General features: G+C 45.4%; 1 protein-coding gene across 1 annotated transcript in view; it reads right to left on the bottom strand.

The window, feature by feature from the left end:
• The window catches only part of ITIH2 (inter-alpha-trypsin inhibitor heavy chain 2), a 36844-nt gene extending 18155 nt beyond the window's left edge, over positions 1-18689 (bottom strand). The window contains exons 1-10 of the mRNA XM_030321123.1: positions 18463-18689; positions 17103-17177; positions 15369-15401; positions 13786-13955; positions 10750-10854; positions 9837-9999; positions 6046-6153; positions 5183-5311; positions 3707-3823; positions 411-579 (exon numbers count right to left, since the gene is read on the bottom strand). Coding sequence (XP_030176983.1) covers positions 411-579; positions 3707-3823; positions 5183-5311; positions 6046-6153; positions 9837-9999; positions 10750-10854; positions 13786-13955; positions 15369-15401; positions 17103-17177; positions 18463-18546 — 1153 coding nt within the window. The 5' untranslated portion in view covers positions 18547-18689. The remainder of the gene's footprint in view (positions 1-410; positions 580-3706; positions 3824-5182; positions 5312-6045; positions 6154-9836; positions 10000-10749; positions 10855-13785; positions 13956-15368; positions 15402-17102; positions 17178-18462) is intronic.
• Positions 18690-26290: the final 7601 nt, after the last annotated feature.

Below are 26290 nucleotides of genomic sequence, written 5' to 3'. Positions count from 1 at the left end.
AAGATTCCCCAGTGGAGTAAAATATTCACTTTGTAGCAAACTATTCCCGTAAAGATGAATTAGTCCTTTCAAAGCACCCCTCCGTCACTTTGTTATGCACCAAATTGAAGGTACCTAAATCTCCCTTGCTGACATGCTGGGACACTGGTCTGTGGACAGTTGCCTTTGATGCTATGACCGTAACAAGGCTGCTGAGAAGGACTGGAATGGTTACAAAGTTGTGTGGGATGGGTATGCCCTGTACCTTCACACGGACTTAGTATTCATCCTGTAATAATACGTGTAACATTTAAGGCAGGCCGTGGTGGGCGGGGCAAAGACCGCTGTGATAGGAAAGGATGCGTCCCAAGTGAATGAAATTTTGAACCCTATGAAAGTTTCTCAGTGGGCTCTAGGTTAAAGTCACTCGCCTCCACTAGGTTGGATTTTTTCAATGTACTTCTTGGCATCTGCAGTCTGTGATTTAGTAGCTGAGACCAAATCGTGTCTCCAGGTCCGAACATTGTGGTTGAAGTCAACTACGGAGAACTTATCTTCAGCTCTCAGGTCATCCAATATGGTCTTCATGGCTTCCACTGTCTGTTTCAGAAAAGAACGGAGAAGGGTCTCGTCACAGAAGCTTGAGGCCCAAGAAGAAAGGAGGAAGACCAAGAATTCATCCTAGTCATATTTCAAGTACCAACTCAAGCTGCAATCCTTCCAGAAAACCTCTTGAATCCACCCCAGTCAACACCGACTCGTCTCTCACTTATCCCCAACATGTATTGTCTGCATTTATGATGCTTAAACTTTTACTGGTTTCTTTTGTTAGGCACAACCATTTTGACTAGGCTCCCTTTTTAGTTAAGAATCACAAAGTTCAGGTGCCCTCTTAGGAGTGCCTGGAAATCAAATGTATTTTCCAAGCCCAGCCACCCACCCTCTTTCTTCAGTTACCATTTCCAAATTTTCTCTTCGTATCCTCTTGCAAACCCACTCCATTCAGATTTTCACCTTTACCACTCCATTAATAGTGCCCCCATCAAGGGGCGCCTGGGTGGCTCCGTCAGTTGAGCGTCTGACTCTCGGTTTCCGCCCAGGTCCTGATCTCACGGTTCATGAGTTTGAGCCCTGCGTCGCGCTCTGAACTGAAAGCACGGAGCCTACTTACAGTTCTCTCTCTCCCTTTCTCTCTGCCCCTCCCTCGCTCGCCCTCTCTATTTCTCTCAAAGTAAATAAATAAACAACAACAAAAAATTGCCCTCATCAAGATCACAGTGACTTTCAGGTTGTCAAATCCAGTGGACTGTTCATCCTTTTCACGAGATTCAATCTACGAGCATCATTTGAACCAAATGATCACACCATCTTCCTTCCTCTGACTTCCTCATTATCTTCCAAAACCTCAGACTCTCTTGGTTTTCTCTTCCTCTCATTGGTTGCCTTTCCTTAATCTTCTTTGCCGGTTCCTCCTCCTCTCCCCAAATTCTAGCTATGGGAATATCCTAGGGTTCGCTCTCGGGTTTCTTCTCCATCTACACTTACTTCTCAGCCAGTCCCATTGCTGCAAATACCTTGCACATACTAGTAAGTCCTGATTGTACATCTCGATCTTTCATGTTTTTCAAAATAAAATTTTTTAATGTTTATTCTATTTTTGAGAGAGAGAGGGGGGTGGGGAACAGAGAGAAAGGGAGACACAGAATCCAAAGCAGGCTCCAGGCTCCGAGCTGTCAGCACAGAGACCAATGCGGGGCTTGAACTCACAAACCGTGAGATCATGACCTAAGCTGAAGTCAGATGCTTAACCAACTGAGCCACCCAGGCGCCCCAGTCAATTTCTCATGGTTGAAACCCAGACCTGCACAGCCAATAGCATCATGGACACGTCCGCTCGGATGCTTAACAGGCGTCTCAAACTTCACACGTCCAAAACTGAACCCCCAGCGTCCCCCCACGAAGTCTCGCTCTGCCTGTCTTCTCCCACTCACCCATGGCGACCTGCATCCTTCCTTCCGACTGCTCAGGCTAAGAGCTCGGAGCATCTTGGAGTCCTCTTTTCTTCTCACACCTCCCAGCTTTAGAAAATTCTGTGTATTCCACCTTCCAGATAGATTCCAGATTCCAGTGGCCTCTTACCACATCCACTAGTCCACACCGCCATCATGTCTTGCCTGGGTTACAGCAATAGCTGCTTTTCTGGCCTCCCTGTTTCTATCCCCACCTCCACACCAGTCTGTTGTCAACACAGTGGACAGGGATATGCTGTAAACATGTCAGATGGGGCCTTTCCTTCATCTTAACCCCCAGTAGCTCTCCATTTCTCTCAAAGATAGAGCCAAGGTTCTCAGGGTGACCTAATGGGCTTCAAGCGACCTGTCCTGCCCCTCCCTTCTTGAAGCTCGTCTCCCTTGCCCTCTCCCTGCTCCTCTCTGCCGGGCTGCTCTCTGTTCTTTGGACACTTGGCACACTTCTGACTCAGAGCTCTTGCCCTGGCTGGCCCCGCCACCTACAGCCGTCTGCCCCCAGAGAGCTGCGTGCCTCTCCCCACACCTTTGAAGGGTTTCCGCCAGCTCTTCTCAATGCAGGCAGCTGTTTCGGTGACAAACCTATTTAAAATTTTAATCCCCTGCAAGTGGCAGTCTTGATTCCTAATACGCTTTTCTTTAATTTTTTTTTAATGTTTATTTTTGAGAAAGAGAGAGAGAGAAGACAGAGAGACAGAGTGTGAGCAGGCAAACCCCCGACACGGGGTTTGAGTTCACAAACCGTGAGATCTTGACCTGAGCCAAAGTCGGAGGCTCAAAGGACTGAGCCACCCAGGCGCCCCTACACTCCTCTTTAAAATAACAAAAAGTGGGGTGCCTGGGTGGTTCAGTCAGTTGAGCCTCCGACTTTGGCTCAGGTCAAGATCTCACGGTTCGTGGGTTCGAACCCCGTGTCGGGCTCTGCTCTGACGGCTCAGAGCCTGGAGCCTGCTTTGGATTTTGTGTCTCCCTGTCTCTCCTACTCTCCCCTGTTCATTCTCTGTCTCTCTCTGTCTCAAAAATAAATAAACATTAAAAAAACTTAAAAAAATAACAAAAAGAAGGGGCGCCTGGGTGGTTCAGTTGGTTAAGTGTCTGACTTCTCAGGTCATGATCTCACGGTCCGTGGGTTCGAACCCCGTGTCGGGCTCTGGGCTGATGGCTCAGAGCCTGGAGCCTGCTTCGGATTCTGTGTCCCCCTCTCTCTCTGCCCCTCCCTGCTTGCACTCTCTCTCTCTCTCTCTGTCTCAAAAATAGACATTAAACAAATTTCCTCTTTTGTTCTATAGAACCTCATCTATACCATTTAACGCTGGACTAGCTCATATTGAACCGCAGCCTGGGAGACATAAGGCAGGATGGCCCCCCTCAAGGAACTGCCGTGTGATTAGAAACGATGTGCCTATAAGGACCCATGAACAATGGGCAGGTGCTGAAGTAAAACGTTATGCAGAAGAGCAAGACGGAAGCACAGGAGTGCTCAGTGCGAGAAGGAACCGAGATGAAAATGTTCCCAATGGTGAGTTGTGACATACATGTGTTGTTTACAAGCCACCGGCGTCTGTGGTGCTTTGTCACAGTGGCCCGAGGGGACCGAGACAAGGCCCGATGGGACAGGTGCACTGAATGGCTGCCGTGTTCGGAGGGGACCAAGGAAGGCGGGGAGCCCCATGTACCACTGCCAACAAGGGGATACTCACTTGTTTCATTTTTATGCCCCACATTGAGCCGCTAACATCGATGACAAAGAGGATGTTTTTGGGAATTGGGTCCAGGTTGTTAGGAGCGAAAAAGTGGACAAAATATCCATTGAATACCTGGAAAACAGAACACGGTGGTTAGGGTGTAGGAAGACGGGGCCCAGGGGCTAAGAGAGGAGAGGTGTGGAAGCAGGCTGGTCGTAAAGGAGAGAACAGAGGCTTGGTGTCTACCCAGGTCTCTCCCTTCTCCTTCCTTCTCTCCCTCACTCCTTTCCCGTGCGCGCCCAAGCCTTCTGGGTACTTTAACTCCCAGGGCACTTCCCTCCACTCCCTCCACACACCCGGTCTTCACGGAGAGCCTGTGTTCCAGGCACCGTGCTAGCCAGCAGTAAAGCAGGATGCAGACAAGTAAAGAGGCAATAACATAGAGTGCTACGTGCTAGGATGAGGAAAATAAAGGGCTCCAAGAATGCCCAGCGGATGTGATCTGACTCAGATGGGGGAGTCTTTCCCAAGCTGACATCTACACTGGCCTTGAAGATGAGTTTGGAGTTGGTCCACCAGTGTGGGAGTTGGGCAGGGTTTGGGGGTACAGGTAGGAGTAGGGAGGAAGTTCTAGACAAGGGTGAGGAAAACATAACACCCTAGGGGGTCTGCGAGCGGTCCAGGACCACGAGGGCTATAGAATTTAAGAATTCAAGGAATTGGGGTGGAGAATCAGCAGGACAGATCACGAAGGACCTTTACGAGCACTCTAGGGTGCTAGGTTCGGATTGTTCTAGAAGGTATTAGAAGGCCTCTCCAGCTACCTTCCTGATCATCATCGTTGTCTTCTACTGCAGGCTCTGATGCCTGCCTCCCCAAGTTCTCTTTCCACTGCCCTTTGGTTGCTTCTACCAAGACAGTACAATGGCTAACTGTGGAGGGTGTCGCTGTGGACGCTTCTCGACCTCCCTGTCCTGGAGAGCACAGGCTCTTGGACACCCTCTATGAGGCTCTTACCTGAGCACAAGGGAAATACAGACATACACCTAGGACATGGCAAAAGGGGAAAGGAAACTTTAGAAATCTCACAAAGAACATTGGCCCTGGAACTCACCATTAGCCCAGATCTTTCTCTTGGTTGTTCCATCCACCCAGCCCCACAACCTCCCTGCTTTCTTTGACAGTTTAATTACAAAGGGCCTTCGAAGGTTATCCAAAACTCCCATTCTGTGGTTTTCTACTGTACTTCATAGAAGGCCTAGAAGAACCTTTCTGGGACAAGGACATGAAACCCAATGACCCTCTGTTTAGTTGTCTTCCTATGAAAAGATAATGCTTAGTAACACTTAGAGACGCATGACTGTGGTCCGTTCCCTGCAACTCGACACTTGCCTTGACCGCTAGGGGCCGCCCGGAAGCCAGGGCGTCTGTTCAACAAGGAACAGTTGTTTGGCCTCAGCATGGTGCTTCTCCTAGACTGTTTTTACCCACCTCAAGTTCACCGGCTTTCTCTTCTCTGTTCACGTCATACATCACCACCAGCTCTCCATCTACCGCGGTCTCAGAGCAATTGAAGCATTTTCTTTGCTGCGCCACAGTGGGCTTGAAGGAAACATGTGCCTGGAAAGAACGGTGATGTCAGAGCCCCGCCTCTGCGCCTGTCCCTCCCCAGAGGAGGGGCTGACAGCCGCACACAGGTAAAGAGGCACTGCCCAAGGCTTGATGGCCATCCTCTACCCAGGAACCACTGATTGTCCCATTTCCAATGCAAGGGACAGTGCCGGGCATGTGAGGGAGTATCTGCCAGCCTGTGGCACTGTTGCCCAAGGTTTAGGACTTTTCTTTTTTTTTTTTTTTTTTTTTTTTTAATATGAAATGTATTGTCACATTGGTTTCTGGTTCAGGACTTTTCAAGATAGCCAAAGAATGCCTCCCTTCCCCCACCAGAGAGATGGCTACCAGCTTCGAGAATGAGTTTGTGAAAGGTTCTTAGAGGAACTGGACTCCTCCACTGTTGGTTATTATTGGTCTTGAAGTAAAGAGAATTAAGCGGAGGATCTCTTGCTATGACTGAGACCATTTATGTGGAAGCTGTCTTTTGGCTACTGGTCAAGCAGATGACTTGAGGGAAATGGGGCCCCCAAAGGGAAAGTCAGTGGTCAAAATGCAATGAGACAGTTGGGAGTTGTGTTCTGCAGACCCTGGGGAAGACCCTAGATTTTGCCCAGGGGTGCCTGTTCCTTCACAGAGTTCAACACCTGAACTCTCTTCTGTTCCCCAGAGCACAGGGAGGGAAGAGAACTCATGAGCTAGTAGCCACTTAGACCCTTTGCAATGGGCAATACTTATGATACCTTCTGCTGTCCTTTAGATAGCACTGGAACACCATCAAAATGACCATCAAATGTGTCAGGAACATGAAGAAATTTTATTCCCTGAGGTTCGATAATCCACACGTCTACCTGGAGAAGGGAAAGCAAATTATTCTAAGCCTCAAGGCTTTTTGAGCAAAAAGTACAATTACTACATCCTCTGCTGTAAGTTTTCCCAGAGACAACCCAGCCTGGTTCCATGATCACTTCCTCATGGTCCTTAACTTCTGTGGGATATGACTCATCTCATGTGATGGGCAACTCAGTTCTTCCTTTCTAGTACTTTATTCCTCTGGGCTTAATGCCCCGTTTCTATCCTATTCCAGTTTTGGGGGGCTGTTGTTGTTTCTAAGAGTCTTCATGCTGTTAAAGGGGGGAAAAAAGGAAAGCCATTTCTAAAGGATTCTGCAGTTACTCTGTGGCTCTCTCCTGGGCTTTTTCATGTCTTTTCTATCTACCTGCTTTGGGCAGAGCTAAATAGAAGGACATCCCTTTGGGTGATCTTTGGAAAAACCATAATCCTGGCTTCCTCTCTATAGACCCTACATGGTCCGCTAAGCACTTCACATGTATGAACTCATTTAACTCTTATCGATAATGTTATTACCTATTATCGTTTTATTTGTTATTGCTCATTCAGAGTGACCCAGTTCATAAGTGGCTGAGGCAGGCTTCAAACCCAGGGCCCAAGCCCCTAATACTTTGTACACCGCTTCCTATCCTCCAATAGCTCCTGCTCCGTCTTTCTGGTAGATATCGCCAAACTATCCATTAACCCCATGCCACAATAGCCTATTTGTTTTCCATGAGATGTCTCTTCTTTTGCACACGCCTGCTTTCGTGTGAAGTCATCAGATAGAGTCATGTGCACATTGGTTTCCTTACTGCCTCTTCCTCATTTAGGACCCTCTGCAACAGTGATGAGCTATCTCCCCTTTGGAAGTACCTGCCTTTGGAATCATGTCAAAATTCCCTCTGATTTTTTCAAATCTGCTTTCATAAAGTCATGGACACTTGTCTAAGCAGAGCCAACATTTTCTTTCTTGGTAGTTACAAGATGGGAACTTAATTTGCCTCCAAAATTCCCATTAGCTCCAGATTCTCCATGTTGGTAAGGATTAAATCTACACAGAATCGAGTAAATCAGCCATCCCAGGACAGTCTGACCCAGTCAATGCTGGCAATTGATTAAGCAGCTCTTGAAGGTCAGGGAGAAAAGTCAGAAATTGACAGAGAACTGGGGATACTGCTTTCATTCTCCCATAAGATTCTACCTGTGAACAAGTGTAGAGTGAGTCACTTGCCATATTTGTTGACTTTTCGGTAAGGAACACAGGAGTTGGAATAAAACATTTTCCCAAGATTTGATACATACAGCTGGGGGGTTGGGGTGGGGGTTAAAAAGAGATGTGTTCCCTGCAATTCCTGTATTTCCAGTCCTTCCGATGGTGATTAGAAACCTTTTCTGGAATAAGCACGGGGAGAAGGTCTAACTTTATGATTTCTCCTTCATTTATCTTTGGATGAAATCAAGTCTCTTTAGAAACTGAAATATTTCATAGACTATTTGGGCTGGAAAGTACCTTAAAAACCATCTAGTCCAACCTCTTATTTCCCAGATGAGAAACTGAAGGCCGGGAAGCAGATTTGGCAGAACTCGGAAAACTTGCCACCGGGTCTAACGCCCTTGCTAATATTCTAAGACTCCACCTGTTTTGTTTTAAAAACAAGGAATTCCTGACAGCATGGGAAGTTTAAGGATGAACAAACATTTCAGAAATACAAGAAAGATTTATGTGCTACTCGGTATGTGTGTTAAGAATCATTATCTTCATGGACTCAAACTCAAATTCTTGCATTGGTAGCATAGAATGTAGTCTGGGATACAGTCAGACATAATTCCAGATCTTAATGGCTTCTTAGGTCTGGTTCCTTAGGCAAGTTATTTATATAAATCTGCAAGTCAGGGCTAATGAGACCTACTTTATAATTGGTGGGGGGGAGGGGTGCCTGGGTAGCTCAGTCGGTTAAGTGTCCGGCTCTCGATTTCCGCCCAGGTCATGATCTCACAGTTTGTGAGTTCAAGCCCCACATCTGTGCGGAGCACAGAGCCTGCTTAGGATCCTGTTCCCCTCTCTCTCTCTGCCCCTCACCACCTCAAAATAAATAAACTTACAAAAAAAAAGTTCCTGTTCTTTATGAGTGGCAGGTGCTTCACATATATAATTTTGGGGAGGAGTCAATGACATAGAATATGCCTCCTCCTACCATTAACTCAGTTACTAATTAATATTATTAACCACCTCGGTACTTGCATCGCTATAGGCAAGATGCTGATCGTATCTATTTACCATGGGATTCAAGCATTGAGCAAGAGGATGGGGGTGACAGGCCTACATTCTTCATCACTCCCAGGAAAATAACCAGGGTCACATTGTTGAGTTGTGCAGAGCCGCCAGCCAGGACCATCAAGGATGCTGGGAGGTGGCCCATAACCCACTTGCCAAGTCACGTGTCCTGACACGAGGCGGCCTCTGCCGGGAGGAAGGGCATCTTATCCTAATTTTCACAAAGGCACGGTATGTGCCCGAAGGGACACTTAAAAGAACTGAGTGGCATCGAGAGCAGGCTGATGCCACACAGCGGTCACAGGAAGAAAGTGTGTTCTATTGGTCAGTTACGCAACGTTCCAAATCAGGATACAAATTTCGCCAGGATCAGATCATCCCCTGGAGTCTTCTCGGTCTGAGGGCCATTCACAGCCTATCTGTCAAATGCAGAGGCAGATTGGATTGGATGCTCTCCCGGGCTGCTTCTGGCTCTGCTCTGCCTCCGACACAAAATGTTCCTGTGATGTCACAAAGCTTCAAACTCCCTAAAGAGTTGTCTCGTTTCGGAGGGCAACAGGTGAAGTCAAGTCAGCAATGGTGAGCTCATATTGGTAAGGAAGTGGGGGGCGGGCAGAGGAAGAGAACTAGCTTCACTGAGTCCTTATCATTTGCCACCCATTGCCATAAATTACACGGAAAATACGTTATCGTACCCTTCCTGCAGATGAAAAAACGGACGCTCAAGATAACGAGTCCCGTGTTAGCAGGCCAGCGTAATGACTGAATGGCACTCCCCCCGCAATGACCCCCGAAGCCATGTCTACACGTCTGGAAACTGTGAACGTTACCTCCTTTGGAAAGAGCATCTTCACAGATGAAGTTAAGGTAAGGATCTCGAGATGAGATCCTCCTGTACTACTCAGTGGACTCGAAATCCAAGGACAAGTTTTCTTATAAGAAGAAGGCAGAGGACAATGTGAGACACGTAGGGGAGCACATGGTGTGGCCACCAAGGCAGAGATCGGAGCGGTGTGGCTAGGAGGCCGCAAGTCAAGGAGTGCCAGTGGCTGCCGCACGCCGAGAGAAGCCAGGATTCTCCCCCCAAGCCGTTAGGAGGAAGGCCCTGCTAACACCCTGAGTTCAGATTTGTGTCCTGAAAATAAATTCCTGTTGTTTCAAGCCGCCCAGCTGTGGTCATTTGTTAGGGCCACCCCAGGAAACGAACACAACTAATAAGGAGCTGAGCTGGCATTGAAATCCATAAGGAAGTGCCCTCCTTATGGGTGGACTCCAAACCCATAAGCTGATCAGTGCCCCTCACTGTCTTGCTGAGTCGAATGCATCCAGCACCCCCAAAGGGTGATGACCCGGAGAAAAGCACAGGAGGGGGGTAGGAGCCTTCAGGGGAGGGCGTCACCGCACGCCCTGCAAATCTTGGCTCACCTCCAAGTGTTTGGCCAGTCGTCCGGGCTGCAGATGGAGTCTGTGCTCATAGGATCCCAGCTTCCTCCACTTGACTTCCTGGTAATGAAGTTCGAACTGCACCTTCGCTCCGGGGAGGACGTTTACTTCGGTTTTGAAGTTTTCCATGTCAAGAGCCCTGCTCCTAAAAGTTTAACACCCCTGACGTAAGTGTCCACATGCACGAGGGAGAGCAAGACCCCCACGTCTATGCAGAGGGCATCTAGGCTTTTCTGGGCAATCAAGCCTGCTGCAGTGTTCGTGAAAGTGAACAGGAGGTACAATAGACATCACTGAAACTTCCAGGTAACTTTAATTCCACCAACAGCTTAGTCTCCTCTCCTGCCTGATCGTTTTCTACCAGAGCTTCTTACAGATTTGAGTGCCCTCTGCTAGTTATCGATCCCCATTCCACGCCAGGAACTTGACAGGCGTCATTTCTAACACGGCGGCTCTGCAGGACGGATATCAGTACCCTCATTTCCCAGATGATAACAGATGAAGCTAACAGATTATTAGCAACCTGCTCAGGACCACCCAATTGTGGGGCCAGGACTCAAACCCAAACTCAGATGGTTCCAGAGACCGCACGCATTTCCTCTGAGGCATTTGAGCCTCATTCCAGAGGCTCTTTCCGTTTGTGAAAGTTTGCAGAAAGAAGAAATCTATTATTGCATCAAGCGGGATATGCATTTCCAGCGTAAGCCCTGATGTAAACACATACACGACAAGGTTACCGCGATCGTTGATTGAGGTGTTTAGTTTTAAAGAGGAAACAGCACGGTTAGCAAGTGAGGATGATGTGGGCGTTAGAAGCAACCGTGAGTGATTTTTAAAAATTAAATGGGATTGAGTGGGAGGAGCCACGGATGAGCCGAGCTGGCCCCGCCCTTACCTCACCAGCCCGGCGGTCTTGCCTTTTGCTCTCGCCTGGGAGTACAGCGCTCGACCCACTGTCTTCTCCTTAATTGAACTCGTGAATGTCGTGCCGTCTACGGTCCTAAAAAATGACAGGGGGCCACTGAGTTGTCCCGAGTAGCAGTCTTAGCAAACTAAAGACAAACAACCCACCTTGGAGGATTTAGTGAATGGGGGCAATTCTCATGTTGCACCTAGACGTAACAAGAAGAGAGGCATCTGCCTATTTCACGGTCAGGAGTCCCTTTATCTGGGAGTGTGACTTAAGAGGTAGGCGCCCATCCTGAGAGCTTCCCCTCTGGAGTTGCTGCGTGTATTTACAATCACTCCGCATCTTCAAGTTCTACCCTTCAGATTAAGCTGTGTTCCCTTTGGGTATCCCTTTTGAATTAGAAATGTGCCCAGGGGAGGTGACTGAGAAATCACTGGTTGTCTGGCTTACATTTGTTCAGAAAATTCTTCTTCTAAGAGCCTGGGGGCATCACACTGCCCTGCAAGGGTGGGGAAGAGGAAGGAAGGAGGACGGTGCTGGGGAATCCCTTAGCACATGGGTGTTTATCCCTCTAACATCTCCCTCGGGGACCTCTGGCTTCCTTCTCCTTCTCCATCTTTACCTGCCCCACTTTAAGTGCTTGTCATCTACTGCGTACCAAGTTAATGATGGGTCAGAGGCATCAAATTACAGGATCTCAGAAGTAAAATGGCGCCCATGGCACTCAAAGGGATAGTGCCTCTCACCAAGGAGGTATTTAGAAACGCGTGGAGAAGTCTTTTGTTGTGCCGATGACCGAAAGTACCGTTGGCATTATGGGAGGGGACCCAGAATGCTAGACCTTCTGCAGGTGTGAGGGCCAGTGTCCCATCCCAGGAGCCACTGGCATGCTTGGTGAGGCACGCTTGAAGGCCGCTTCTTCAGATGAGAGAAATCAGAGCCAGGGGACAGTGACTTCCTTGCTCAAGGTCACACAGTCGGTCAAAAACAGAGCTAGAACTAGACCCATGTGTCCAGGTCTGCCCTACTCCCCATCCACCCAATCTCAGTTTCAAAGACTGAAAAATCTTTAAGACAAAAGGAAGTTATCTCTAGCAGGAGAACATTTGCAACCTTGATAAAAGGAGCAGAAGAAATGTTTTGACCAGAGAGGAGGCCTTGGCAACTCACGTAGAATTCTCTGGTCTCACAAAGTCATCCCTGACTAGAGAGAGACCAAAGTAAATGTATGTCACAGTTCTATCATCCTTTGTCACCTCATATCTTCTATGCAATGAGATGGAAAATAAAGAAAAGAATGAAAGAAAACAGAAAGAAGCGATGTCTAGAATAAATGCTGGTTATGTGGCTGAAAAACAAAAGTTTAGTAGAAGAGCTTTAAAGATGATTTTTCAGACACAGTGTCATGTTATACCGCTACATAAAAGCTCTTCCTTCTACATTTTTGTTTTTTGAACAGGCTGCCTAAAATTAAAAAAATAAATAAATTTCTTGGGGCACCTGCATGGCTCAGTGTGTTAAGCATCCGACTTCGGCTCAGGTCATGATCTCATGGTTCGTGAGTTCGAGCCCCGCATCTGGCTTTGTGCTGACAGCTCAGAGCCTGGAGCCTGCTTCGGACTCTGTGTCTCCCACTCTCTTTCTGCCCCTCCTCCACTCACTCTCTCTCTCTCTCTCTCTCTCTCTGTCTCAAAAATAAACACTAAAAATTTTTTTACAGAAATAAAAAATAAAAAAATAAATTTCTAAGCCAATTCAAAGGATATAAGCCAAAGTCACCTGACACCTTTTCCCCACCTACTTTGCTTGGTTTAGAAAATATGATTAACATGCTCTGCAGTTTTTAGAGGCCAAGGTGCGTGGTATTTGAACGCTTCATTTATTCACAGTTATCGTTGGTGACCTTGGTATATGAAAGACCAAAGCCGATGAGAAGTATCTCAATCTAATATCTTAGTGAAAAAAAATATAGGCAGACTGTATGCAGAGCCGTGTGCTCTGTGCAGGGCACAGGACATGGGAAGGACGTGGCCGGGTGGGGCACACTGTGGGGATGGCCACCTAAGTGATCGGGGGTAGAAAGCCATCCAATCACTTGGAAGAATAAGCGATGTTTAGCCTTGATAAGTGAAGCCACCAGGCAGGACAAGATAATTGGACTTCACTGTAGAAAGCACTGGAGGGGCTGAAAAATATTTTTTGTTATGGAAATCTTTAAATATACAAAAATAGAACAATATAAGAAACCTCCAGGAAACCATCCCTGAGCCACACCGTTATCAGTCAGTGCTCAGCTGGTCTCAATTCTCCTGTACCCCTACTCGACTATTTTGAAGCCAATCTCAGACAGCATATCATTTCATCCTCGAACACTTCAGTATGTATTCTGCAGAGAATTAGGAAAAGAAAATTTTTTGTGAGTGGAACCAGAGCCAGTGGGTAGAAGCGGAACAGATTTCAGTGAAGTATGAGAAGTAATTCTAACAGACCTGTCAACCATTGAGTGGCTTGCTCCGGAAGGTATGAGTTTATCGTAAGGAGATATGCAAGTCAAAGCTGAATGAGCCATTTGTCCTCAGCGTTAATTGAGGAATCCGATCACTGGACACGTGATTGGACTTAATCAGTAGTTGTCGTATTTTTTCCCCATAGAGAAACAAATGACAGGAGACACAGAACTGCTCTGCACACATACTTGGTTTCCTACAAGCCACGGCTACTCCATATATCTCCCCCGAGAAAGCACGTTCAAGTGCAACTAAGAGTTGTTACCAGAGAGATAGCTTAGTTAGCTTTCATTTATGAGGCGTGAAAAGCAAATCCTTCACAAATTCTGATACTTTGAACAGAAACAAATCATGGGGACCCAGCCCACCATGACTCTTGACATCCGGTGGGTCCACAGCTCTGAGAGTGAGAACCACCGGAGCAGTTGGCCACGAAGGTCCACTCTAACTATGAGGGGGGTTGATTCTATGAGTAGAGCAAAGCCAATTTGTAGTCTGTATAGGAGTTACTCACATGGAAAAGTTGGAGATGAAGGCTCCTTTGGGAATCTGAACATCAAACACAACATTCTGAGGCCGTGGGGAGTTGTTCACCACTTTGGTCTGGATGAAGGTGTTGGCCATACGAGAAGTAATAGTGGACTGGACTTTATAGCTATAAAGAGTTACTTGATCAACATCGTCCTGTAATTGGTAAGAAAGCATAGGCGTACTCATGGCAAAATGGCACAGAACATCACCACATATTTGATGTTAACAGCACTACATTCTATCATGAACAATCCTCAGGCATTGCGAAGCATATGACTCAGGTATTACTAGGCTTTCTCCTCGCTTAGAATATTCTCCAGGCAGAAGCCTGCCTTTGTTTTAAGATCTCTGGAGCTGCCTTTCAGCTCTACGGGTCTATTAATAATGACGTTTAAAGTGAGAATGCGAGTAGAAAATGGTTGTGGGAAGCAAGGTTGGAGCGAGAAAGTTCAGGCAGTAATGTCAAATGCAGGGCCCTCGCAAAGGAAAGGATACAGGGTTGCGGGTTTAGGGGACCCCGGCCGTGTCTTCAGAGTGGGGCGCAGCAAGGGGACAGTGGGGTTGAAATACACGTGCGGCCCCATACCGCTACCTGCCTTCTTCCACCGTATCTGTTATGGGGCCATCTTCTCCCGCTTTTCTTCTCCTTCCCCCAATTCGAACAACATACAAACTGTAACACGCTGCCGGGTGTGAGCAACCAATGGAACGTGGAGAGAAAGTATCATGTGGACGCGATGATTGGTCCCGTGCTCTGGATCCCCTTTCCCCACGCTGCTCTACAGACTTAAGGCAGCTCTAGTGTGAAAAATTACGGTATCTCAGTGTGGTCAAAGGCAAGGTACTAAAAGCCCACGTCTTTCAGGAGATGCCTGAGAACTGCGAGCTTCTTCAGGACCATGGCGATGATGTGACCCATCACAAGATTTTGCTTGTTTCTCCGAACGGATTTGCTTATTTCGATAGTAGGTGTCATGTGCCGAAGTCCGTCAGCCAAGATTAAGCCTCTGGACTCGGTAACAGCCAGCAAACTTCAGGCTAAGACAAAATCCGGGCTACGTTACCTGTCCTTACTACCCCTTAAATGTTTGCTTCTCAAAGTTTCTGTCCGTGCAGAGCAGGAAGCCAACGTAAACCACTTCCTTTTGATGTTTTCTCACCACAGGAAGGACTTCTTCGAACATCTCAGGGAATCGGGCCATGTTGTGTTGGGGAGCTCCCTCTCACAGTCCCGTTCCCCCCTCCAAAGCTGTTAGGTGTCATATTTTAAGTGAAAACGGCTAAGCTGGAATGAATACGTGTGCTTGGATGAAGCCAGTGTTGTTGGCAAAACTTGAGACGGTTGAGAGAAACGACATTTTCAGCTCCTGGTGACATCTCTCCTGGCTTCTCTCATGCTGAATTTCAGACACACTTCCAAACAGAATTGGGCAAGAGGATATTTCGCAAGTCAGGTAAATGCTCTCAGGGATAGAGACGAAGGAGGCAACCATATTGATCTCCAGATAATAGGTAACAGGAAAATCATTCCGGCGTTAATTTTTAACAAAATCAAAGTAAACTCACCATCGTTTCTCCAGATTCTCCGGAAACGCTTCTCTGTGAAAGGAAGTTAGATAATCATTCTTCAAAAGTGTGTTACTTATTACCTAGAGGACAAAAGCTGCTTTCTCTCAGTCAAAAAAAAAAATTTGTTTCCCTTCAATACCGATCTGTAATTGATTCACTGGAGCCAAGACATAAATGTCAAATAGTCTCGAATACTATTTTCCCAATGGTATGTTTCTCTGAACACATTTCCCAGCCACTTGGCAAGCACATCATTCTTTGATATAATGCTAGAACAAATATTTTTATTTTATTTTATTTATTCTTTTTTAATATGAAATTTATTGCCAAATTGGTTTCCATACAACACCCAGTGCTCATCCCAAAAGGTGCCCTCCTCAATACCCATCACCCACCCTCCTCTCCCTCCCACCCCCCATCAACCCTCAGTTTTAGAACAAATATTTTTAAATGAAAACATTCAACCAAACACACACTGAGTGGCCTGTATCACCTTTATCCTGTTTTATTTATTTATTTTTTATTTAGTTGCGTGGTGATCTGGGTGCTGGGGCTCCGGGCACGCCGTTCACAAGGTCTATAAGTGCTTTGCCTTACGGGGTCCCTTGTCCCCCACCCCACCCCACCCCCATCCTTCAGACCTCAGCCTGGGGGAATTTTGTCAGTCAAGCTCTCTCATGGCCCCCCACCCCCAAATCCAGGTACGCTTCCTTTAAGTTTCCACGGCAGCTGAATTCTTCCTTCCAAGCGAGACAGTGTGGACGTGTGTCTCTCTCTTCCATTGGGCTCAGCTACGTGAGGGTAGGGATTTTGAGGTATTACCTCTCTGGGGCCAAGAACAGTGACTGTCATGTGAAAAATCCTGTACTTCAACTGCCATGCGAGGGAATTATCCACGTGAAGGATTGTCCTCTGGACACGGAAAGCCGAACGGGTTTAAAGCAAAGGGTGAACACCTAATGTCTGTTGAACTTTAACAGAATAAGTCAGGTGCTGGATATAAGGCTAGTTATGCTAATTTGGGATGAACTGAGGTTTTAGGGCAGTGTTCCGTGACATCGTGAGGTCAACAGTTACCCTCTTCTGAACTTTTTGAATGTAATTTTCAGTGACGAGAAGAAGTTTTCCCTCTTGTGGCCGAATGGCATGAGAACTTGCCTATTGGGTTTCAATACTACTGGTCTACAAGAAACCTGGACTTTCAGAGACTCAAAAAGTCACATCCGTACAAAATAAGCCGTTGGTCGGCTTCGTGTGGTGTCCATGAAACACCCCCATTCTCAGCACGTGGCCTCCATGCAGGAGAAGCCACACCCTGGCTGGCTTCCCTGGAGAACTCACCCCCAAGAGTTAGAGGACGCATCTGTGCTGTTGCTGGCGACCTCCAGGATACAGCCTTGGACATGGCCAGTCCCCAGACTCTGAGCTACTCCCCACCGCAGCAGTGACTGCCCCAGGAGGATGTGTGCTCAGGGGGAGGTATCTGCCACCCCCGGGAGAAGAAATGCCCTCCCTAAGAAGAAATCCTTCCTTATGAGGCAGTAACATCATCCCATAGTCTTAAAATTAGAAGGAAACACATAGCTCTTCATCCTTTAAGGAACTAAGGTGACCATTATGACAAAAAATAAAGCTCTGAGACCACTTAGCAAGAAGCATCTTAATCTTTTCCCTCCTTCGGTCGTGATCTCTTTCACTCGTTGTCCCTTTTGAGACTGAGGCTTACTGTACCTGAAATCTCTGTTTCTCTGGTGCAAACTGAAATTTCCCCGGAGCCAGCTCCACGAGATCTCCATATTCTGCAAACTTAGAAAAGAATTTAGGATATTTATTTCTATTAATAAAAAAGATTCAGAGCAAAGGAGGCAGCGAGGGACAGGCATAAGGGATTCATTCATTATGCTTTGCTATCTTGTTTCCTAGAACTCTGGGAAATCCCATTTTTTAATACAATGACTTCTTTAATGTTTTCATGTTTGCTAGTTATGTCTCAGAGGTGACCAAATGGAAGCTGTTATCCTCCAATTTGTTGGACGAAGGAACGCATTTTTTAGTCGGCCAGAAGACGATGGGGGCATTCAGGTGGGGGTCACTGCAACCCAGTGATCAGGGAGGTGCCTGGGGGAGGCATGGGGTAGATCTTGGCATCAGCAAATGTGTGAGTGGATAAATATGTCCATACGTCTCCTCCAATTTAAAATGTTGATAGGAAAGGAATGCACAAACACATTTGGGTATCTTGGCTTGGATCCCTGGCTCTGTCAGTGAGATTTCCAACACCCTCCGGGGGTTCTTAAGGTGTTGGAAAATAAGATTGTTTCTAAGCAGACAGGGTGTTTCCCCCCCCCCCCCCCGCACCCCTGCCATCCCGTTCTTTGGCATTTTTGTGGGTAATCCACTCTGCAAGTATTACAAAGCCTCTGCATCTCCTACGACATTCCCCTAACACACATTGCTTTTCTGGCGTCAGAATAACTCTTGCGTGACATTCAAAATGACTCAGTCCAAAACTTTCCTTCTGTTGGCGATGGCCAAGGATCTGAAGTAGAAGCCTTGAACTCCCTGGAAATAATTCCTGCCATCTGCCAGCCTGCAGGCCATCTCCTCCCAACAGGAATATTTAAAGTGCCCTCACTACAGGACTCATGGTTCACATGGGTATGAAAACCAATAGTGTTAGTGACTTTTCTTATACTGATAGCAATGTGTCATCCTCATCCAGCTAATAATTATTAAGTGCTTCCTAGTGCTTGCATGGTGCTAGGTAGTTTACATATGGCATTGAATTCTCCTAGTACCTTTGGGGTAGGTCAAGGATCCCCATTTTTCAGATAAGGAGTAGGCAGCCGGGTTCCATAGATGGCACCCCGTGGGGCCGGTCCATTGAATTTGACTTAATACTCATGCAAATCCCATTAATGCTTTCAAAGGTAAGTATACATTCCAGTAATTAGAAAAGCGAACACTCCTACCCAGATGAATTTTACCACAATTTCCTTTCCGCACAGACCACAGTCCTTAAATAGCAATGGCCACAGACTACTGGGCAAACGCACAGGGCAACGACAAGGGGTTTTCTGGAAGTACTTACTTCTGGAAGTCCACTGGTGGGGATTTCGAAGCCTCGTGTTACAGAAACGAAGAAGCAGACGAGAAGGCACGTGAGTCGACTCATTTTGCTGGGTGGCTTTGCCAAGCTCTCCGTGCAGGGTCTCGGGAGAATTCCACTCCTCGCTGAAGCCAGTTCAAAGGAACAGCAGAAGAGTGCGTTTTTTAAAAGAAGAAAAAAGAAGAAGAAAGCTCTCAAACTTTGTTCAAAAACGGGACAAATATTTGTTCTGGAGTTCAAACTTGCGCTGTGGGGGTGGATCGGACACCCAGAGGTTATTCAAACAGCAAAGCCAGAGGTAGTCAGTGGGCTGTGAGGACAAGTCAGGGTCAGATGGATGTGCTTTCTTTGCCTTTTGCTGATTTCTGTTCATCTCAGAATCAGAGGGACCTGAAGATCAGCATCATCCTCTTTCATGGACCAGGTGGGGAACTATATGGAGAAAGCGAGTCAGAGAAATAGCGTCAGTGTAGAGTTTCTGGAAACGAAGCCCTTTTATTCAAATGAAAGCAGGAGAAGTTTAGCACAAGCGGAGAAAGAAACACAATGGTTTTCTGAGCAAAGCATTCACTGCTAGCCTGTTCCCCTCTGTCTCTGATAACTGAGGATCCACTGCAGTAAAGCACCGGGCACACAGCCGTGCCAGGTACAAAGGCACGCTCTTCAGTGGGGATATTTCACGAGTGTCTTTGACTCAGAGGACAGTATCTGTTCTTGTGGCTGTCCCTGATCAGCCTCAGTCAGGTCCGTGGAAAAATTAATTCTCCTCAGTTCCAGAATCAGAGAAAACCCACTCTGGAAACACTGTGGATGATTGCTTCCCATTTGTGGTCTGGAGATAATAAGATAATGTCAGCTAAGAGGTACTGAGCCTTTCTGGTGTCAGGCATTTTTACTTATTATCTTTAACTCTCTCTTTTTTTTTTGAATCTATACAAGAACCGTGCGAGGTATGTGCTATATTTATCCTCCTTTATAATGGAGGAAAATAAGGCTAAGTAATTTATTCCACATCTTACGGTAAGTGGAGACACAGATCCAGCAAGGTTGGCCTGACCCCAAGCACTTTGCTCTCCATGACCACGCAGGCTTAGGAGAGGTAACCTGCCGTCCATCACTGGGATCCAGTGTTCCAGGTGTGAATCTAGACGAGAATTCACCTGAAGTCCCCAACCTGCATGGTAAGTCTACTTGATGAGTCTTTCTCTTGAGTTTCTATTCCAGATGTCTGCTTGAACAAGGGTCATGCCGTGGACCCCAGTTTGGTCAGCAGGGGACCTGAGCCCCCATGCCTTTTCTGGTTTTCCTTCTCAGAGTAGAACCCATGGCTTCCTGCCTAATGTTCTGGGATCTAACACCTGGCCTTGGACTTGTAGCTGGAAATGACCACTCTCTAAAAGTCCACTCCCACGGGGGAACCTGCACCTGCATGGAACGAGGAAGTCTGCTTTGGCCTCAGACACGTGATGCTGGAGAGCTCTTTCCAGGGGATCCTATTCTGAGCACACCCAGCAGCTTCCCTCGAACCCAGAGACTCACTGTGAGAGTTACATCGAACACACGGCCATTGTCTGAGACAGCCGTGGATTTTGTTTAAAGGGAAATGGTTTAAAAGTTTATTTCAGAAACAATGCAAAGGAAGAAAGAAAGTCAAAAACAATGCCCTGAAGAGAAATTTATATTGAAATATGCAGGATGGTACATAAAAAAACTACAATTTTATTTATAATATCCACACACATGCCAAAAATCATTCGAAGTGTAGTTTCAAGTAGAATATACAATGCAAATTAAATTTAAAAAATTTGACAATTAAAAAAAAAAAGTCAACCATACGCCGTCTCCATGAGACACTTCATCTCAACGAGACAAAAACAGACGAAAAGTTGATATTGCATTAAAATTCTGTTCATTTCAAAGACTTAAAAACAAAGAGGGTGTTACAAAGGGGGTGTCAGGTTAAAATAGATGTAGCAAATCATAACAAAAAGAAAGTCAGAAGAGAGAATTAAGTTTAAGATTAGAAATTAACAATTTGGAGGGGCACCTGGGTGGCTCAGTCGGTTAAGTGTCCCACTTCGGCTCAGGTCATGATCTCGTGGTTCATGAGTTCAATCCCCACGTAGGGCTCTGTGCTGACAGCTCAGAGCCTGGAGACTGCTTTGGATCCTGGGTCTGTCTCTCTCTCTTTCTTTCCCTCCCCCTCTCGCACTCTGTCTCTTGCTATCTCTCAAAATAAATAAACACTAAAAAATTTTTTAAAAAAAGAAATCAACAGTTTGGAGAAAAAAATGATAATAAAATACGTTTTTAAATTGGAAGACAGTGATCCATCAATCTGATTAATAAATGCAGAATATGTGAAAACAATTTAAAAGTGAAGATGAGGCATACGGTATTTTTTGTGAATTTTTTTTAATGTTTATTTTTGAGAGACAGCGTGAGCAGGAGAGAGGCAGAGAGAGAGAGGGAGACATAGAATCCGAAGCAGGCTCCAGGCTCTGAGCTGTCAGCACAGACCCTGATGTGGGGCTTGAACTCACGAACCAGGAGATCATGACATGAGCTGAAGTAGGATGCTTAACGGACTGAGCCACCCAGGTGCCCCAAGATGTAGAGTATCAACATGAATTGACCAGTGTGTCAAATTCATTTACATTAAATGTAAAATATGTATTAAAAATAGCCCATAATATAGAGGTAAACAGAACAAAAAAACGGAGAGAGAAATAGAAAAATTACATAAAAAAATAATTGAGCCTGACCACTTTTTGGAACTTCACACGATATACAATATCTGGACAACGTACTGAAAGTGACATTGTGGTTTTTAATTAAGTCAATGAAGTAGATGTTGTTTTCACCCACAAATCTGAATTACACACTAAAAAAATTTTACAACCAATTTACCTTACTAAAAATAATAAATATTATCCTGGACCACATTTTCATACCAGGAAAGAATAATCCATAAGGGTGAAAAGGGGATTTGCCTAGGTGATTGAGGCTGTTATTACATAAGAAAATTTATCAAACTAAAACTTCAGCAACAAAAATACTAAAAATTTCTCACTCTCAATAGCTATTGAGAAGTCACTCAATAAATTACAAAATCTATTTCAGGTGAAAGTGCTTAAAACATTAATCTCAGGAAGCTTTTTTTTTTTAATATACAGGAAGAGTGCATGCGCATGTGTGTGTGAGTGTGTGAGTGTGTGTGTGCGTGTACACATGTATAAAACCACGACTCAAACTGGAAAAAAATCAAGAAACACTATGCAGAAAAGTCACTTCTCTTAAAAAGAGAAACCACAAGATTAGTTTTTGTTGAGGGTGTGATTCCTAATGTAGAAAATTTAGAGACTCTCATTAAAAAATTTACTAGAAGTAGCAAATCTGTTTACCAAACAGCAAGGTACACAGGTGAACCCGCAAAATCAGTTACATTTTTCTTTACTAGTGATTGCCCTAGAAATGGCGCAAAAGAAGTACCTTTTTACTAAGTGTATCAAAAGCACATAGAAATTTAAGTCAGGACAAAGATTTACAATAAGAACCATCTTAAACTTTGGTAAAATAAAGGAGTTTATAGAAATGGAAAACTCTATGGGATGAAAAGACAAAAGTCAAAGAAACATGGTTTGAAACCAGTAAGAATTATGCCCCATGTTTTAGGTTTTAAAATTCATTACAAAGCACAAGTTAAAAAACACCTATCGTGTGATGCTTAAAAGTATAGATGCTGATCAATGGAATAAAATAGTGAGTCCAGAAATACATGTCATATAGAATATATTACAGACCCGTAGCAACAAAACACTAGGGAATGAGTTCAGTCCTTCATAAATGCTCCTGGAACAATTTGGTAGTGGTATGAAAAAGAATCAACTGTAATCCGTACCTCATGTGATATACAACAAAAATGTAAATGATTCAAAGAATTTCATGTTAAAAAGAGTAATGAAAACTGGCTAGCCTACTACGTGCTGGGTCTTTTTTGAGACACCTAAAAAAGGAAACAGTAGAACGAGTACAATACACATGATTAGCAAAACTGGTTAAGGTTTACTAGGACCGACGAAAGCTGCAATCTGTCTTTACCTGTCCTTTATAGAAGAGGGCACGGAGGTTCAGAGAGGTTAAGTGACTTGTTCAAGGTGGCGGAGGCAGGATGGGAACACGGGCTGAGGCTGGCAAGCCTCACAGAAGATGTGGCTCCTAGATGAGCAGAGACATGACATAGAAGGAAATGTAGACGTTACATTACACGGGTTAAACAATACTCAGATGGAAAACAAAAGCGGCTTTAATTTGCTATCAAACACATACCTTAGTCCTCTGGTATCTGTGGGGACAAGTTCCAAAATCCTCAGTGGATGCTTGAAACCGTGGATAGTACTGAGCCTTATGTACACTGTTGGTTCCTCTACATACATACCCACGATCAAGTTTAACTTACAAGTTCGGCAGAGTAAGAGAGGAGCAACAATAACTAACAATAACATAGAGCAATTTAACAAGATAGTGAAGTTCTGTACGTGTGGTCTCTATCTTCTCTCTCTCAAAATGCCTTACGGTCCTGCACTCACCCTTCTTGCCATGGCGTGAAATGACAAAATGCCTACGTGATGAGATGAAGCGAGGTGACGCAGGGGTCACAGGTAGCGTGAGGCTGCTGTTGACCTTCTGACCTTCTGAAGATCCTCTTCTAGATCGTGGTTGAGATGGCGGGAAACCAAAACCGGGAAACTGGAACTCTGGATACGGGGTGGGGGGGGACTGCTGTATTCCACCAAAACACAACTCAGAGTCTTACAAACGGTACCGGGAGCTGTAGAGAAACGGATGATCACGGATTGCTTGGTGGCACAGAGACTTGCTCCGTCTGTCTGGTGACCGACGTGGTACAAATATAAGCCACGAGCTCTAAAATCTTGCCACACTATCTCTACCCCAGAAACAAAATCCCGGGAAGTGATACAAAGGGGGAGAATGTATAGCAAAGTTTATACCAGTGAAATATGGACAAACGGCAAAGGGAGAAACGATCGGGGGCTAAGAGAGCTGCGTGTTGGTTAACGAACTAATTCATGTACCATAAACACCCTGATGGAGACTGACTGTCAAGTGGCTCAGCGTGGCAGTGCACAAGGACGTGGGAAGGGCAGACAGCACTCAGCAACCTGTGATAAACTGGAGAAGAGGACGTGGTTCCGGAAGGTATGGCCAACTCCCTTCGGGAAGGACGCCCATTTCACAGAGGAGACATCGCTTCCGTGGGTCTAGGAGGACGGGCAGGATTTGTCCAGGCTGACTGTGGGAGAATGCCACCCAGAAAGGGAGCGTAGGGGGTGCGGAGGTGGCCGGGGCATTCGGGGCGATGGGCGTCCCTCGGTCTGGCAGGAGATGGCCAGGGGCCCAGGTGCAGGAGAGCATGATACGCTGCACCAAGGGACTCTCAACGTTGTGCTCTGGGCGTTGGGAGTCCAACGAGGATTTTTAGAAGGACAGAAGCAAGACAAAACACGTTTTATAAAGTTCACTTCAGGTGAAGCGAGGATGACGGAAATGGAAGTTTCTGAGGCAGTGGAGGTGCTCACGCGCTGGGGAGGCATGGAGCTCTAAGCCAAGGCAGCCGCACTGAGGACCGATGGTAAGATGCTCACGTGAAATGCTCTGTATTTATGTCACTTAGCAAGCGGGTGCTTTTGATGTATAGAAGTGTATGCGCTGATTATTGCTGAGTAACAACGAACAGCTTGCAGATGGGTGAAGACTTGCATTTACAGCTATAAAAACTGGGCAGTTGGCAAACAGCCACGAAGTCTTGGTGACTAAAATGTAGTGTTTAGGTGGAGGTTCTTTAAAAAAAATTTTTAATGTTTATTTATTTTTATATAGACATATATTTTAATGTTTATTTACTTATTTATTTTTTATTTAAGTTAATTTTTTAATTTGCATCCAAATTAGTTAGTATATAGTGCAACAATGATTTCGGGAGAAGATTCCTTAGTGCCCCTGACCCATTTAGCCCATCCCCCCTCCCACAACCCCTCCTGTAACCCTCAGTTTGTTCTCTTCTGTTTTGTCCTCCTCTCTGTTTTTATATTATTTTTGCTTCCCTTCCCTTATGTTCATCTGTTTTGTCTCTTAAAGTCCTCATATGAGTGAAGTCATATGATATTGGTCTTTCTCTGACTAATTTCGCTTAGCATAATACCCTCTAGTTCCATCCATGTTGTTGCAAATGGCAAGATTTCATTCTTTCTGATGGCCGAGTAATACCCATTGTTCATATGTACCACATCTTCTTTATCCATTCATCCATCGATGGACACTTGGGCTCTTACCATATTGTTGATAGTGCTGCTATAAACATTAGGGTGCATGCATCCCTTCAAAACAGCATATCTGTATCCCTTGGATAAATACCTAGTAGTGCAATTGCTGGGTCGTAGAGTAGTTCTATTTTTAGTTTTTTGCAGAACCTCCATGCTGTTTTCTAGAGTGGCTGCACCAGCTTGCAGTCCCACCAGCAGTGCCAAAGAGATCCCCTTTCTCCACATCCTCGCCAATATCTGTTGTTGCCTGAGTTGTTTATGTTAGCCATTCTGACAGGTGTGAGGTGGTATCTCGTTGTGGTTTTGATTTGTATTTCCCTGATGATGAGTGATGTGGAGCATTTTCTCATGTGTCGGTTGGCCATCTGGATGTCTTCTTTGGAGAAGTTTCTATTCATGTCTTTTGCCCATTTCTTCACTGGATTATTTGTTTTTTGGGTGTTGAGTTTGATAACTTCTTTATACATTTTGTGTAACCCTTTATCTGACATGTCGTTTGCAAATATCTTCTCCCAGTCTGTCGGTTGCCTTTTAGTTTTGCTGATTGTTTCCTTCGCTGTGCAGAAGATTTTCATTTTGATGAGGTCCCAGTAGTTCATTTTTGCTTTTGTTTCCCTTGCCTCCGGAGACGTGTTGAGTAAGAAGTTGCCGCGGCCAAGATCAAAGAGGTTTTTGCCTGCTTTCTCCTGAGGATTTTGATGGCTTCCTGTCTTACATTGAGGTCTTTCATCCACTTTGAGTTTTTGTGTATGGTGTAAGAAAGTGGTCCAGGTTCATTCTTCTGCATGTCGCTGTCCAGTTTTCCCAGCACCATTTGCTGAAGAGACTGTCTTTATTCCAATGGATATTCTTTCCTGCTTTGTCAAAGATTAGTTGGCCATACGTTTGTGGGTCCATTTCTGGGTTCTCTATTCTGTTCCATTGATCTGAGTGTCTGTTCTTGGGCCAGTACCATACTGTCTTGATGGTACAGCTTTGTAGTAGAGCTTGAAGTCCAGGATTGTGATGCCTCCTGCTTTGGTTTTCTTATTCAAGATCGCTTTGGCTATTCGGGGTCTTTTCTGGTTCCATACAAATATTAGGATTGTTTGTTCTAGCTCTGTGAAGAATGCTCGTGTTCTTTTGATAGGGATTGCATTGAATATGTAGATTGCTTTAGGTAGTATTGACATCTTAACAATATTTGTTCTTCCTATCCAGGAGCATGGAATCTTTTTCCATTTTTTTGTGTCTTCTTCAATTTCTCTCATAAGCTTTCTATAGTTTTCAGTGTATAGATTCTCACCTCTTTGGTTAGATTTATTCCTATGTATCTTATGGTTTTTGGTGCAATTGTAAATGGGATTGATTTCTCTTTCTGTTGCTTCAATGTTGTTGTATAGGAATGCAACCGATTTCTACATATTGATTTTATATCCTGCAACTTTTCTGAATTCATGAATCAGTTCTGGCAGTTTTTTGGTGGA

Source organism: Lynx canadensis, chromosome B4 (genome assembly GCF_007474595.2).
Source record: "Lynx canadensis isolate LIC74 chromosome B4, mLynCan4.pri.v2, whole genome shotgun sequence".
NCBI classification, from domain to species: domain Eukaryota; kingdom Metazoa; phylum Chordata; class Mammalia; order Carnivora; family Felidae; genus Lynx; species Lynx canadensis.
Note: the sequence above shows the minus strand (reverse complement) of the source record. Positions and strands in the feature narration are given on the sequence as shown.